At 41.5% G+C, this 16,428-nt stretch overlaps 1 protein-coding gene across 1 annotated transcript in view; it reads left to right on the forward strand.

Annotated features, from left to right (window-relative positions):
- RUVBL1 (RuvB like AAA ATPase 1) overlaps positions 1–13,693 on the forward strand; it is a 29,837-nt gene extending 16,144 nt beyond the window's left edge. The window contains exons 9-11 of the mRNA XM_084840166.1: positions 3,481–3,583; positions 10,576–10,667; positions 11,511–13,693. Of these exons, the coding sequence (XP_084696292.1) occupies positions 3,481–3,583; positions 10,576–10,667; positions 11,511–11,670 (355 nt within the window). The 3' untranslated portion in view covers positions 11,671–13,693. The remainder of the gene's footprint in view (positions 1–3,480; positions 3,584–10,575; positions 10,668–11,510) is intronic.
- Positions 13,694–16,428: the final 2,735 nt, after the last annotated feature.

Here is a 16,428-nt window from a genome sequence, read left to right on the forward strand (position 1 = left end):
GATAATCATCTTGATGGGTCACAGCCATATCTGTTGCAGCAGGGCTGCTTAAGGGCTTCGCTGCAGAGGAAAACATCCTTCATATTGCGATGGCGAAGAATTAGTGAGTTTCTTGTAGAGTCCATTTTTTTTCCAGAATCACACACCTCCTTCCCACCCATGCATGCACATCTTTACTCCTGCTCTATTCCTTTACAGTTTCTTTACTATTTTGCCCACATAAATCATTTAAGTTCATTTTTTAGCACTGGAGTTATCTTGCTATACTGCTGCTTCTGCACCTTTTGCCCCTCAGTGTTGCAGTCTTCATAGATGCTTGTGTTTCATCACATAAAATCTGGTTTCTTTTTCTTACTGGCAGGTCTTGGCTTTGCTTCTCCAGTGACTTTGCCCATGAACAAGTTTAATTTTGCATTATGATAAAATGTGCTTGTTTTGCCCTTCCCTCTCTATCTCTTTTTCTTTGGGGGTTGTGTCTATTGGGTTGCCTGTGGGCAAAGACTTTGTTGAGCTTTAATCTTCTTTGCAGCACTTAGAAAACTTAAGGTGGTTTAACAACAACAATAGTTAAAACAATAAAGCCGCTACCCACTTTCCCTTTTCAAGATTTAGCTATATCCTGTGTGGTATACTGATAATAGCTAGACAGGTGGCTTTCACCTATTACTGGCATGATTTCTGACTTTACTTAAATATACTAACTATATCTTTCAAAGTTCCATCTCTGTTAGTTTTGCCTACTCTTGTGTCCCTTCATTAACCCAGTTTGCACGTCATGGCAGTAAATCATGGGTCATTGAACCCATGATTGCGGGGACATGTGCCGCCTGTGAACTGCTTCTGGTCTCTGTGAACAGTCTCCCATCACCCTGACTGGAGGTCGTGAGCATAATGTGTGAACCCGGATCAATGGGTTGAGGGGCTAAACAACCCAGCAGTTAGACCATGATTTGTTTCACCCCTAAAGAACCCAGCAGTCCGGGTTTGCATGTCATGCTCACAACCTCCAATTGGAACAGAGGTTGTTTACAGAAAATGGAAATGGCAAATGCGCCATGACATGCGAACAACCCCATTGTTTCTGCTTGTGGTATTTTTTTCTGGAACTTTATTTAATTTATTAAATATATATCGCACCTTTCCATTGGTATGCTCAAGGCAACCAAGAAAAACAACACTACATAAAATAATGACAATACAACAAATCGTTTTGTCCTGATATAAATCAATACAAAATAATTAAAATAAGAGTCTTTGCTGTGTCATAATCCAATAGAAATCTGAGGGCTGCTTGTTCCCTCTACTACTAGTAATTTGTACAGCAAGTAGGTCAGCTGGTGGGACTTGCCCCTTCCAACTACAGACACTTTATGTTTGGGGTGGGAAATGCATCTCTCATGCATAGCACAAAAATACCTAGGAGAGATGGTATAATTTGTTAATACAGCTGTTGCAAAACAGCATTGCTTCCCGAGTCTGTAATACCTTCCACTATTACGTGATCCACATACACCTATATTTGGTGAAAAGGAAGGCCTTGTAGAGGTCTTCTAACAATTAAATATGTTCTGCTTGAATATCCACAGTTCTTTGCTGCCCGCCAAGCTTTTTTTACAAACTCAGCCACCTGCTCTGCAACCTGTGTGCATTAGACATTAAACTGTGTGCTTTTCCCCCCATTTTCTGTTTTAAAGCACGTAGCTAGTTCTCTTCACTTTAAGACCCTGAGGGAAAGAAGTTAATGTCCATGGGTCAATGTATACCTGGAACAGAAATGTAATAAAGTAATATTTATTCATATCAGGGTGAAAATGTTGGAGATGCTAAAGAAACGGACAGGCTGGATCCATTCTTAGCGGAGAGGAGACCCAACCCACCTTCCTCTCTGGCATCTATCCTCTCATGCTGCATACCCTATATGCTATACTCTATGAGTTTTGAATAGTCATAAATTGCTATGATGTGGAGTTGTGTCCAAAGGTTTGGAGTAATGCACACCATAAAAACCTCCAGTCTTATTGTCTGTTTCATATTTGTCTTGCCTTCATAGTTGTTAAAACTGTATGGTAGTTGAAAAGTAAACCTCGCAAAATTAAAGAATGGCCTTAAATATAGCCTAAAGAATAGCAACAGACTAAAAAAATAAGTTACATTGGCATGTTATGGAAAATTACAATGGCATGTCATAAGTTACATTGCCCTCATGTTGTTGGTAGCCTGGCTTCCTCCTCACAATCTGTATCAAGCTGGATCTTCCCTCTGCTTTTGCAAAATATTCAGTTCGGTTCAGCATGTAACTCCTTTGCTGAGGGAACTGCACTGGCTGCCTATGCACCACTGGGCCAGGTTTAAGGTTTTAGTACTAGCATACAAAGCCCTAAGCAACTTGGGACCAGGAAACCTGAGAGAGTGCCTTCTCTCTTACCGACCTGACTGGTCACTGAGGTCATCGGAGGGCATGCTCCTCGTGATTCCACGTGGACCTATGGCCTGATTGGAGTCCACCAGGAGAAGAGCCTTCAGTGTGGTGGCCCCCTTTCTTTGGAATTCCTTGCCCCTGGAGGTCAGGCAGGCACCAACACTGTGCTGTTTCTGACACCTGAAAACAGCACTGTTACAAGGAGGCATTCCTTAATTGACCAGTCATGGTTTTTATTGGTATTGTTTTTTAAAATAGCATAAATTTAATCTGGTGTTTTAATCTTTTTATCCTTTTACTGTTTTATCTCTTGAGTTCACTACTCCGAAATCTATTCTAGATATGGAGCGGTATATAACTATTGTTAATTAATTAAATATGGTTTGGCCCCATCCATTGAAAACTCTTATATTATGAAGTTTCCTATGTGCTATGATTCACTTGTGAAGATAGTCATACATGACATGTTAGTGGGAAAAATATATGGTTCCATTATTACAAATGCATAAAGAGAGACATAAATTATTGATATTATACTGTCGTGCTGAGCACTGTTGCTTCCTCCCATCCTACTTACCACCACCAAATAAGATCAAGGTTTTCTAGCAATCACCTGAAATGAGAAATAGTTTCAGATGAAACTGCAGTGCCCTCTAATGGAGAGCAGACATTTTCCAAAGTCATTTTCTTGTTTTACATAGATAAGGTGTTTTGGTGGGGTGGGAGGCAGGAGTATCCATCAGTCAAATGCTTCAAAATATTTTTACTAAGATCGTAAATTAAGATACCGTGTGATGACAAAGGATTTCAACACGCTTATTCTGTAACTTGAATCCACATTTTTCAATTGACTAACTTGCATACATGGGATATAAACCACTCCAATATGAAGTGCAGAGGTGGGATATGCAAGACTGCCCTCTTGAGATTATGTGCCATGAGCCATCAACAAAGACAGTGTCTTTTGAATGTTGTGGTTCCTGAATGCTACGGGAAAAGCTTTTCCTCTCATTCATTTAGGTGATAACTAGAAGCCTGAGCTTTTCTTTATACCTTTGCAGAGGTACAGAAGATATAATCTCCCCTCATGGGATACCTCTGGATCTCTTGGACAGAGTGATGATAATTAGAACCATGTTATATACACCACAAGAAATGAAACAGGTAACTCTTTTTCTTACATAAAATTGGTGAGGTGGAGGAGCAAATGTGTCTCAGGAACCTCAGCTGGTAGCTGGGCTATGGGGTATGAAATGGAACTGGCTTCTTGCCTGTTAAGTGAATATATATTGCAACATTACTGTTTGTAGGTTCTTTTTTAAGTTTTAAGGTTCTATAGTATGAAAACTAAACTCTACATCAACAAGGCCCTTCCTTAGACAAAAGGACATGTTTCTTGCATTGTAAAGGCATATAACATATGATACTTTGAAATGATGAAAGCTATTTTTTATTATTATCATCATCATCATCATCATTATTACATTTCTGTACTGCCCCATAGCCAAAGCTCTCTGGGCAGTTTACAAGAATTAAACATTAAAATATAATATACAAGTTTACATAAAAGCATACAGACAATATACACAAACAACATATAACTCAAAACAACTTTGAACTGTCAGTCATAACTAAAGAAATATCCAGGACCGATTAAAACTCATCATGTGCTGCCAAATGCCTGGGAAAAGAGATGGGTCTTAAACTTGGTGCCGAAAAGATAACAATGTTGGCACCAGGCAGACCTCATTGGGGAGCTCGTTCCACAGATGAGGGGGGCGCCACTGAGAAGGCCCTCTCCCTTGTTGCCACCTTTTGAGCTTCGCTCAGAGGAGGCCCCCAGAGGAGGGTCTTCGATACTGAACTAGGGATGTACGAAAGTCACTTACCTTTTCGCAGCTTGGCTTCGCGGTGGGGGGAGGCGCTTCGCTTTCCCCCCCCGAAGTTCAGGCGAAGGGGGGGGGGAGGCTTCCCGCCTTGCCCGGCCGAAATTCAGGCCGGGGAGAAGCACCCCATCTCCCCGGCCGCGAAACAAAAAGTAAAACAAAAAACCCCATGATAGGCTACGTGACGATTTACGTAGCCTATCACGGCTAGATTTCCAAAGTCAGCCGTGATAGGCTACATAAATCGTCACGTAGCCTATCAGGGGTGACTTTGAAGAAAAAAAAAGCGTGTACGCAAATTTTGGCACGTCTAGTCTATGTAAAGATTTACGTAGACTACGGCGAAAATAAGGGCAACGCAAATAGCGTGCCCTTATTTTCCCCATAGTCTGCGTAAATCTTTACATAGACTAGACATGCCAAACTAAGGAATGCAAATGGCGGAGCCCATGGGCTGCCGCCATTTGCGTACACGCTTTTTTTTTTTTTTTTTCAAAGTCACCCGTGATAGGCTACGTGACGATTTACGTAGCCTATCACGGCTGACTTTGGAAATCTAGCCGTGATAGGCTACGTAAATCGTCACGTAGCCTATCACGGGTGTTTTGGGTTTTTTTTACTTTAGTTTCTTTTTTTTCTTTTTTTTTTTTTTGCAATGTTGGCGGCAGCAGCCGGTCGGGAGACCGGCCGCCGCCCGCGACGAAACGCCGCCGGGACCCGCCGCCCAGATGGACATTCGCTGAAGGTAAGTCCCGTCCCGGGGGCGGGGGGCCGGTGGAGAATTTCCCAACCAACTTCGGGGGGCCAAATGCGTCGGCTCGGCCTCCCGAAGACTCGGGGAGAAATTCTCCGCCATCCCTATACTGAACGTAGAGGTAGATTCATTTTGAGAGAGGCGTGCCATCAAGTATTGCGGTCCCAAGCCATGTAGGGCTGTATAAGTTAAAACCAGAACCTTGGCATATAGGTAGCCAGTGCAAGCAGGCCAGAGTCGGTCTTATATTGTACGGACCTTCTAGTCCCAGTTATCAATCTGGCCACTGCATTTTTCACAAACTGCAGCTTCTGAATCGTCTTCAAAGGCAGCCCCACATAGAGGAAAGTGTGGTTTCCTCATTAAGTTAATTTTTATTTAAATATTTCTGTGCTGTGCTTTCTGCCATTGAGACAGTACTGAAAGTGGCTTACAATTAAAATAACATACAACCCGAATAAAATTGTAACAGCTCTACAACAAACAGTGAATTTAAACAGCCCTCTAAAAATTCCATAGCTAAAACCACACATCTGTCTGCAGAAGCAGTACTAACAAAATGCCCATCAGCATGAAAACTATTACACTGCATGTTCATCTCTATATGGACTGATACTTGAATTCACTGTATTTCAACTGATACTGGGAGCAGATTTTCACTAAACCTACTTGTGATGGAAATGCTGCTTACGGATTCTAATACACTTTGTATTTTTAACTTTATTTTTCTATATTTGGTCAATTTGTAATGGCACCATTCCCTTTTAGTATTTTGAAGAGTGTGGGTTTGTAAATTCCTGGGGTTCTCATCTTTTGTCAGTGCTTTGCTTACTGTCTTCCTGTATCCATCTTAAAATTGATCGAAAGAGGATAGGACATAGTTGTTTTTTACTTTTCCCAATGGGATTCTTTGCTTTAACAGCCTTCCAGCATGCAGGGTAATGTTTCTTAAGTTCCCAGGACTTAGCTGTGGAGCCAGTCTTAGTGTATGAGGCTTTGATTATAATCCTTGTGTGCTATTATAAGGCATCTTGTCAAAGATCCCCTCCCCTCATTAGCGTCTCAGTGCTGCGGACTGACACCATACAGGAGCCATTACAGTTTATCATGTCAATTCTTTGTATTATTTAGAAGATAGCGTCAGTGGTGGAAAGCATTGTCACCAGATAATAGTCTCTGCTGCTGGATAAGTGCCAAGGCGAAGCAGAGGCATTTATTGAATATAAACGTACTAGCAAAGCCCGGTATCATTTGGTATAAGGAGGCTTTTGTGTAATGCCTTTTTCCAAAATATGCTGTGGTATTGATACTTGGGATGTTTTTGTGTACTTGACAAGGTGCTGTAGCACCTTGATGTAGATTAGAGTGGAGTTGGCCAGAGGATATAGATATGTACAATGAGTTTTTAATCTGTACATTAACATAAAAAGTCAATTCAGAAGTACTGTCATTCTCAGAAAGCCTGAAAGTTCAGCCAGGGCTACCACACTGTCACCCCTATTGCAATTTGCTCTTTCAGAGGTACAAAGGATCAGGGGGAGATAGTGGTGCATTATTTCAAGTGGTTTTCCTTGTTGTTAAGTTCAGGTCAGTCTTTACCCCACTGATTTATTATTATAAACTGTATATTTCATTGGGCCACCCTTCAGTCTCTTCTGTAGTCTATTAAATGATTTTTTTTAATCTAGTTTATAAACTGTCAACTTCTTAATGGGTTTGGAACATGAACTGTGTAGTGATTGACTGAACTATTCATAAGTAGGGGGAATGAAGAAATCACTGCTGTACTACATTCACGAAAGCCATAAGCCCTTGCATTAAGTGGGATATATTATAGCATTTGGTACTTCCATAAAATAGGGGCTTCTTCCTGGGTTTCCTTAATGGAAAACTTACCATTGAATCTGCTCCTCTCTAGTAAGGAAAAGACAGAGTAGCAAAGTGCTATTTCTGCCCTGTTAAAAATATATTATTGATGGGAAATCTTAGCAATTTTTGCTAACCATCTAATGGTCCTAGGGGCAAAAGTCTGCTTTTTCAGTGACAGTTCTATTCACATTTCAATGAAACTTAAACTTAAAAATGCCAGAATAATTTCTGAATCTGTTTTTGAACAATTATATGTTACAGCTTGTCCTATTTTTGCATTTCCTTTGGAAATGCAAAGAGTTACTTAGCCTATGTGCTTAATTTTCCTTTTGTAATTATGGAAAAATTGTCCACAGTAGAAAAGATGGGACAGGGCAAAGGAGATTATTTCCCCTTCCCCCCCCCTTTTTTTTTTTTTACCTTACCTCTCTTAACTTCCTTCCATCCTTCCTCACATGCAACTAAAGAGATCTGCTTCCATACAGTACACTTGCTGGATCAAGAACAGCGGACCAAACTCAGATGCACATTCAAGAGCACATCTGAGCACTTGTGTGCTTTCCATCCACTCCATGTTATTTTCAATGGAATGCACATCGGATGTGCATCAGAGTGGTATGTTCCATTGAAAACTACGCAGACTGCCTTCAGTTGTGGATGTGCATTTGGCTAATTTACCCTGCAGCCTTTTAAACTGGGAGGAGGGGCATTCCCCCTCACAATTCCAAAAGACCTTATACAAAGGGACAATTTGACTCAGATTCTCCAAGGCAATTCTCCCCGCCCGCTCGCCCCTGGACATACAATCCTTTAAACTGAAAGGGGGACTTCCTACCTTATAGTTTAAAGGCTCCTTTGACATGCCTCTTTCAAGACTAGTGCCCTCTCCTGCAATACTTCATACTGTAGGTGGACAACCTGCAGGTTTCAGCCAACTTCCTACATGCCTCCCCCCAGCTGATTGGCCCCGGGAAAGCTGAGGAGCACGCCAGTTTGCACACGCCTCAGCTGTTCCCAGCACCAGTCAGGTGGGGAGAAGGGAAATGCACGAGGGGATATCAGCGATCCAGTCGTGCACCTCCCCCCATTCCCCAGCTGATTAACATTGTGTCTGGCTGTTGGAGGGAGGTGGGGAGCAGGAGCCAGCTACTGCTAGCATATGGCAAAAGCTTACCCATCCCGTCTTTAAACTGTGATAGGGCAATCTCCCCTGCAGATTCAAGGATGCTTTGTGGGGTGAATTTTGGCTTGGAGAACAGACACCTCTGCGTGTGCTCAATTCCAAGTACTATGCACATTTGTAGCTCTTGGGGCTTACCAGTTTGGGGGCCAGGAAGGCTTTTTAAAAGTGGGACTTCCCTGCATAGCACAGGGTCCCTCCCTTTTGTAGGGACTACCACAACTCCTGTCCCTTCCCCTGTCTTGGCACAGGTGTGCCTGCACACAGAATACCCACCTTACTACTAAGGAAAGCAATAAGGTTTGACTCTGTAATCCAAACTGATATTGGGGATTACATATTCTGAGTTGACTATGGCACCCAGTAAACTCTTGTTTCCTGTAAAGAGAATATTTGCTGAATTCAGTGTTCTTACTACTCTAAGAATCAGAGGTCGGAATTAAGATTGCCGGGAGAATTATCAACAACCTCCGATATGCAGACGATACCACCCTAATGGCAGAAAGCGAAGAGGATCTCAAGAGCCTCTTGTTGAGGGTGAAAGAGGAGAGTGCAAAAGCTGGTTTGAAACTCAACATTAAAAAAACTAAGATCATGGCATCTGGCCCCATCACTTCCTGGCATATAGAAGGGGAAGAAATGGAAGCAGTGACAGATTTTACTTTCTTGGGCTCCAAGATCACCGCAGACGGTGACTGTAGCCATGAAATTAAAAGACGCTTGCTCCTTGGGAGGAAAGCTATGGCAAACCTAGACAGCATAGTCAGAAGCAGAGACATCACCTTGCCGACAAAGGTCCGTCTAATCAAAGCTATGGTTTTCCCAGTAGTAATGTATGGCTGTGAGAGCTGGACTATAAGGAAGGCTGAGCGCCGAAGAATTGATGCTTTCGAACTGTGGTGCTGGAGAAGACTCTTACGAGTGCCCTGGACTGCAAGGAGGTCAAATCAGTCCATCCTAAAGGAAATCAACCCTGAGTGCTCATTGGAAGGACAGATACTGAAGCTGAAGCTCCAATATTTTGGCCACCTAATGCGAAGAGAAAACTCCCTGGAAAAGACCCTGATGCTGGGAAAGACTGAAGGCAAAAGGAGAAGGGGACGGCAGAGGATGAGATGGCTAGATAGCATCACGGATGCAATGAATATGAACTTGAGCACGCTCCGGGAGAGAGCGCAGGACAGGAAGGCCTGGCGTGCTATGGTCCATGGGGTCACGAAGAGTCGGACACGACTGAACGACTGAACAACAACAACTACTCTAAGGGTTGAAATCCAAAGAGCAAGGTTTCAGTTCAAGTGAATTCAAGCACTTGTGAACAATGAGTGGAGCCTTTAAAAATTATTCCTGAACTTGCCATGTGGCATTGTAGGTTGCTGATCAAGAAACACAAGTCCGAAGCCCATTTGGGCACAGAGTTCTTTGGATCACAACTAAGGTTTTTCTAGAGAGGAAGTCAGTATTGAAGTCAGCTCTGTATGAAAGCCCCCCAAAAGGTTAGCCAGATGAACAAGATTTCTTAATCTTAATTTTTCTGTCAATTTTGAACATTCCAAAAGCAACTTCAAATTGTAATGTTCTTTAAAAAACAGCTGTTCACTACATCAAGCCCCAATTCTGTGCTCATCCACCCCCCACCCCCTTGCACACACTGATTCCCTTGGTGCATTTTTATGGCTTTAATTTAAACGAGTGCTCCTTGATATCTTGTTTACAAAGCTGCCAAAGTGAAAAATACCTGTATTATATGAGACTCGCAGTTCCAGAGTTATCTCAACACTACAACACAACATCATTATCCAGTCTGCCCCTTATCACTCAGCTGGTAATACGGACTGCAGGGAGCCTAGTGCCACTTTTGTTACAGCTCTATATGCTCAGGCTTATTGGTGATATCTTCTTCTTCAACTTTACAAAGATCTTCAAACTGGTACAAGCTGGAGACTGTTCTTAATAGATTAGATTTATCCGAGGTGTTTTGTGAGGGTAGGTGAACCGTACAGACTAACTTCTTTATTTTACCATCTTATTTGTCAAGAGGCTAAAAAGTCTGGTGTGGATTTGAGCAGCAAAAGGACAGTTGGAATTTCCAAGGGAATTAAGCTGTACAGTATTCCAGGTGGTGTATTAATGTTCTGTAATTCTGTAGGTCAGTCCATGTGCATTCCCCCATCATTTTCATGGTTTGGGGACTAAAAGGGACTCTGAGTGAATTCCCCAGAATATTCCCCCTTGTATAAGCCTAGAGGATCCCTGGCTGTGTCCCTATTCCAAATTGGATACACTGAAAGTAGAAATTAAAATAAGCCTACTCATGTTTAAACAGGGTTTTATATCCCTCCAGTGCCATCGCTTACCTTGTACTGTATTCAGCTTTAAGTACATAGTTATCTTAATACTAGAAAAGCATTTTAAACACCTGAATTGTTACAAATGCATTTTCCTATCTTATTTTTGTCCTCATTAGATCATAAAGCTTCGAGCCCAGACAGAGGGTATTAATACTAGCGAGGAGGCATTGAACCATCTTGGGGAAATTGGCACCAAAACGACATTAAGGTAAACTTTGAACTTGTATTTAAGACTGGTTTTGGAAATGGCGTGAAGGTAGGCAGGAACAGATAGATATAGAGTAACTAGCAAACTATTGAGGATTTCTGGTGAAATATTTTATCCACACTAATGACCAAGCTTAATGTTCCTCCAACTCTGAATAATCACTTTCACCCCAGGGACCGTCAATTTCTGCACTGAAGGTGGATTCTTTTTTCTTATTGTTAACATACAAAATACTTATAACCAGAATAGTAGTGAAAATGCTGTGTAGGGATTGGTACTATCATTAATATGTCATAAAATTAATGAATGGAGTCTAGGTTCTCTTAACTATTTCATACTGCTTCTTGAGATATTTAGTAAGTTTGGCCATCGGGGCCAAATGCCAATATTTTAGTAGCCACTCATTGATAATTAGAGGATAAGCATTGCCCCACTTGGAGGCTAGCAATATTTTTGCCATTTTGTTAATAAGTTCCAGAAGTGAGACAATTCAAGCCCTTGGGTGCATCTTAAATAGATCTTTGGATCTTGGCTTAAATATTTAGTTTTTCATCTATAAAGTCTACTGGACAAAATGTAGTTTTGAAAACTACATTTATGGATTGCTCCAGGGAACCCTCCAGAGCAGATTTGGAAGACACATGGGGGGCTTCTTGGGAGAGGACAGGGAGGTCCCGTTCCACCAGCAGTATCCATTCTTCTGGTGGACTACCAAAGTTGGATTCAACCCGTAGTATTCATAATGAAGAATATTTCTACACCTATCTCTCTTGGGGAGTTTTCTCTCTTCTAGTTTGTAGCTGGTATGTTAATTTGACATATGCTCTTTTTATTTGGCCATAGGTATGCTGTGCAGTTACTCACCCCAGCCAATCTGCTAGCCAAGATAAATGGGAAAGACAGCATAGAAAAGGAGCATGTTGAAGAAATAAATGAACTCTTTTATGATGCCAAATCCTCAGCAAAAATCCTGGCTGATCAGCAGGAGAAATACATGAAGTGAAGAAGTTTGTTTACCTTTGTAGTCTTCAGAATCTCATTTTAACATTTTCCAAGTACTTGAAAGAAAGCAGGCAAGAGAAATATTAACTTCTGTTGGAACTGAAAAGTACTTAATTATCAAAATACTCCTTTGTGGCAGGATGTAGAATCTCCTTTGTTCCTATTTCACTGAGATGGAATGAAATGATTTCTCAGCCTGTGGTATCTTATATTGTGTGCTATATGAAATGGATGCGTGCTGGCTTACCCTTGTCTTCATCTTTTAGATTTGGTCTATTTTCTTTATAGGTTTTGTTTTAAAATAATTGGGGAGGTGTTTAATTTTTAAAAAATGTTTGATTAATGGGCATGTTTTGGTTTGTTGCTGAAACCTGTGAACTTTTCAACAGAGGATAACCCAGTAAAAGCTCTTGCCTACTTTGTCATTCTTTAAAACCAAAGCTGAGGGGGGGACTCACTTGGCTTGCAGGTTTTTGCATTGTGTGTGGGATGGGGGGTGGGATCATTCGTCATGTTCAATTGCTGAATAACCAGACCTGGATGCAGTGGTCTAGGGAGCGTGATATTCCAAGAACCCTCACTGTCCATTACACCAGGAGTCGGGGAACAAGGTAGTTTTTAATAATCGCAGAGCTGACAGTTTGTTTTGTCTTCGTTAACCATGCAATTTGTCACTCTCCTGGGGCGAGTAGTGACGGCCCCAGAGTGGCAAACTGTATGTGCACCTGCCATGTAAGGGGAATGCACCCACATGTGCCATCTCCATAGAACTGTGCTGTATTAATAGATATGGCAGATGCATGAATGGCTTCATTACTAGTCCCAGGTCAGGACAGGGACTTCACATAGTGCTGTGGCAGAGGAGAAAGCAATAGCATGGCAGCCCGAGCTAGGATTGGGCAGGCTGCTCCTGGATAGTTATTTTTAAGGCTGGTCTTGGCTATCAAGAGTGGCTTCCTATCTAAAAAGAAGTAGTGTTTCTGGAAAAAATAGAGTTAGTAGGAGCAAAAGGGCATTTAGTTCAGTCTCCTGCTCTTTCTTAGTGTGATGCTTGCAGAGGTGAATAGTGTGAGATGCCTTGCACAGAAGAGCCAAGTTTACATGCTGCAACCAAAAATCCTTCCAGAGATTTAGGGTGCAGTCCTATGCGTTGCACCCTGAGTAATCATAAGCCCCCAAACTTGGAAGCTAACAAGTATCTGATTTTGCCTGTTTCACAGAGGCTTCGGGGAGAGGGAGGGAAGGAGGCTGGGGAGGCAATAGGAAAAGGCATAAGCCAGCTGCCTTGGCCTCTTCCCCACCCTGCCCTCAGGAACACCTCCTTTCCCCTATCTCCTCTCTCTGTTTACCAGTTCTCTCTGTGCTGACTGGGAGGGGTGGGGTGGGGGGCGCAGTTTCCTGGCTCAGAGCCCTGTCTTCCAGCACGGAGCCAGGAATCTGAAAAACCCTATGTCCCCCCAGATGCTGTCTAGGTGACATAGGATTGCTCCATTAATGCCACTCTATGAAGCTGAAGTAGTGCTTTTTTTAATAGTGCCAAATTTCATTGAAAGAGAGGTGTCTGCAGTCTTGTTTGAAAACAATAGTTTTTCAAATCTGTAAGCACTAGCTACCACCTAATACAGTGTTAAGTGTGCTTAAGCCCAAGCCTGTGTTGGATTGTGGCTGTATCCATGAAAAGCTTGGAATTGGTTGGGAATAGGAGAACTTCCATACCTTGTACATTTCCTTATCTATAGTCCCTGTTGTTTGTGCCATTCACTAAGCAAGTCCTTCCAACAATTAAAGGTACGTTCTTGAAAATATTGCAAACCGATGTGCTCCAATTACATATTTTACATAATTTTTTTAAAACTGCAGAGTACAAACAGTAGTAAAGTAAATTCAGCTGCTGTGGAAGTATCACATCAAGATCTGCATACACTTCTATTATGCAATTAATAATGTTTCCAGCCAGGTTTTTCCAGCTAAGTCCTTTGTGAACATAATTTATTCTTTTAAAGTAAAGTATAATAGCTTGTCATACAGCTGTAGTGGTTTCTTATGATTAAGTCATCTGCCTCTTATCCTTTCTCTCAAGTCTAAAGCTAAATGACAGCAGATCAAATTTGTTATGAATGATGGGGGAATAAGCTAGAGTAGATCTCACTCTTTAAAAAAAAAGAGATGCCCTTTCCCAAAAAACTACCATACTGAAGACTGTTATGAACAACTCTGCGGTTTCTGAATTTGGAGGGGTTATTCATAAACTCATCACATGTGATGCTATTGGTAATTCAACGCTTCTAAAAAGTATGCCCAATCCTCAGAATGGAATGGAACACTGGTTAGAAACTGAACTGATTTATCAGCATTACTCACTGTCTTGGCACCTCCATTTACAAAGTTGCGTTCGTGTGCATTTTTCATTGTTTTGTAGAACATGTGCAAGTCTCACCATTCCAAGTACTGTGCAAAGGGGGAACTTACATATCATTACCCCCCCATGAGATTTTCAAATATATTTTAAAATTTGCAATGTCCCTACTGCAAGATATACCAATTTCACAGTAAAAACAAGAATGGCAGCATCAGTGCTCAGGGCAGCTTACATCATTAAAAAACAAAATAACATGTAATTGTAAAAAAACAAACTGCAAAAGACCATAGCAGCAGGTGGAAACCAATTAAAATATTGGAGTTGGCCATTAAAACCTAACCAGACAAAAGCATATCAGATTTCAAAACGTCTGAATTAAATAGAACATAAGCAGCGAGAGGGCTAGGTAGAGCTCATTGAGGAAGGGTTTAGGTACAGCCACAAAGTATGCTTTCTCATGTTTTCCTATCAATCTAGCCTCAGCCATAGCTGAGATGCAGAGAAGACCTCCCTTTCAGATCTTAGGGAGCTGGTAGAATGGTACAAGAGGAGATAATTCTTTGGGGGCTTTAAAAGGTAAGCACCAGTACTTTGAAGTGGCTTGGAAACAAACTAGTAACCAGTACAATGAATGATATATACTCCAATATAGCTGGGTTATTACATGCAAAACCTACAGAAATAGGATTGACAGCCTCCCTCTCCTTTGTAACATTTTTTAAAACATTCTTTGGAAGTGAAAAATCGTACGATAAAGTTTTTTGAATTATTAAAATCAGTACAGCAGGCAAGGCTGGACCAAATTGCTTCCCAGTATGTGTCTGTCCTGTAGGCTACCAGCTTACCAATGTTTGCCTCAGAGCACAGAAGTTCCCAGCTTGTAAACTGAGGACATGGTGAGCTGGTGACAGAATCCATGTGATCTATTTCATGCAGCGTTTTTGATGGGATGAGGGACTGAGGGCAGGGAGAGGAACTCTCCATTACATTTCATTACCCAAAGGGGACAGAACAGTCAGCCCACAGTTAACTTGCAGTTAACTTTCCATGTGAGGGTAATGCAAACAGTGGTTGTCTCATCGTATTTGTTTCCTCATGAAATGCCATTTCATTTGATGCTGGTATTAAGTTGTATTTGTCCTTCTCAGAGAGCACATGTGGGAATGACCCACCACCATTTTAGTTGTCATGGCCGAAAATTGGCATGCTTGTTTTGTAAAAGATGACGGACAGTTTTCTGTTCCATTTTAGTGGAAGATGTAGTTAAGGTGCCTATTGGTGCTTTTTCCCCAGTTGCTTCACACATCTAGAAGGGTATTTCAAATACTAATCAGAATTGGCCTCAATTCTCAGATACACCGTTCAAATTATTTTATTAGGGAGCAATTTGAGGAAACGGGTGTCCCTATCCATAAATAGTTAACAACTATAAAATGCCTGTGATTACAGGGTTAAAAAAAATCATTGAATGCTAAATGATACCTGAGTGTTCGTCTGGTTAAGTGATGTCCATCAGAATTATAGGTGTCAAAGCTTTGCCCATGAAAATGGCTATCTTATAACTGATAAACAGTTCAATTGAAAGAATAACAGGATCATGCACTAAAGCTGTAATTTTCATTTTAAAATCAATAATCGAAATAAGAGTGTGTTTATATATGGAGGGCTGGATAATCAAGCGGGGGGGAAACCATCTCAGTTGGTTTAAGTTTATTATTAAATGTGGAAAAATCACTGCATTATTTTAATTCAGCTCTGCCCATTTTCCAGAAGTGCTGCACTTATTGCATTAATCTTCAGAGCGAAGTTTTTACGACCGATTGCCTGCAGACTATGAGAAGTTTCTCCATCCATTAACCACAGGGAAACGGGCCCTGCTGGGTAGGAAATATTTGTTACATCTTATCAGGATGACACATAATCTAACAACAATTACAGCAGGCCCATATTTTGTACTATTTCAGTTTCAGTGTGAAAAATAGTTCTAATATTAAACCTCGAGAGGGCGGGAGCTATAGTAACAAGTTGAATATTATAAGCTCAGCAGTTGTGATTTTCCTCCAGGTTGTGGATCTCACCATTATTGGGATCCTGCCCCAAGCAAGTGAGTATACATAAATCCAGCGTACGTGCCCCCTATGCAAATGACACAGTGTGCATCAGGAAAATAGCATGAAGGATGATTACATCCATATCCATATGAACTGCTGAATTGCATCATACCCACACTTTATGCTTTTCTTAATATAAAAGCTCCTCTAGGCAATTTAGCTGCGTCTCATTCTCCCAAAGGTTAAGTATGTATGAAAAGTGTGTCCCCACCCCCACCCCTATCATAAAAGTAGAGGTGGGATCCTTTTTTTTGGCACAAGGGCCTCCACTGCTGGCATGCAGCCCCCT

The sequence above is a fragment of the Heloderma suspectum genome, chromosome 2 (assembly GCF_057233095.1).
Source record: "Heloderma suspectum isolate Gila_16-S chromosome 2, 16-S_ref, whole genome shotgun sequence".
NCBI classification, from domain to species: domain Eukaryota; kingdom Metazoa; phylum Chordata; class Lepidosauria; order Squamata; family Helodermatidae; genus Heloderma; species Heloderma suspectum.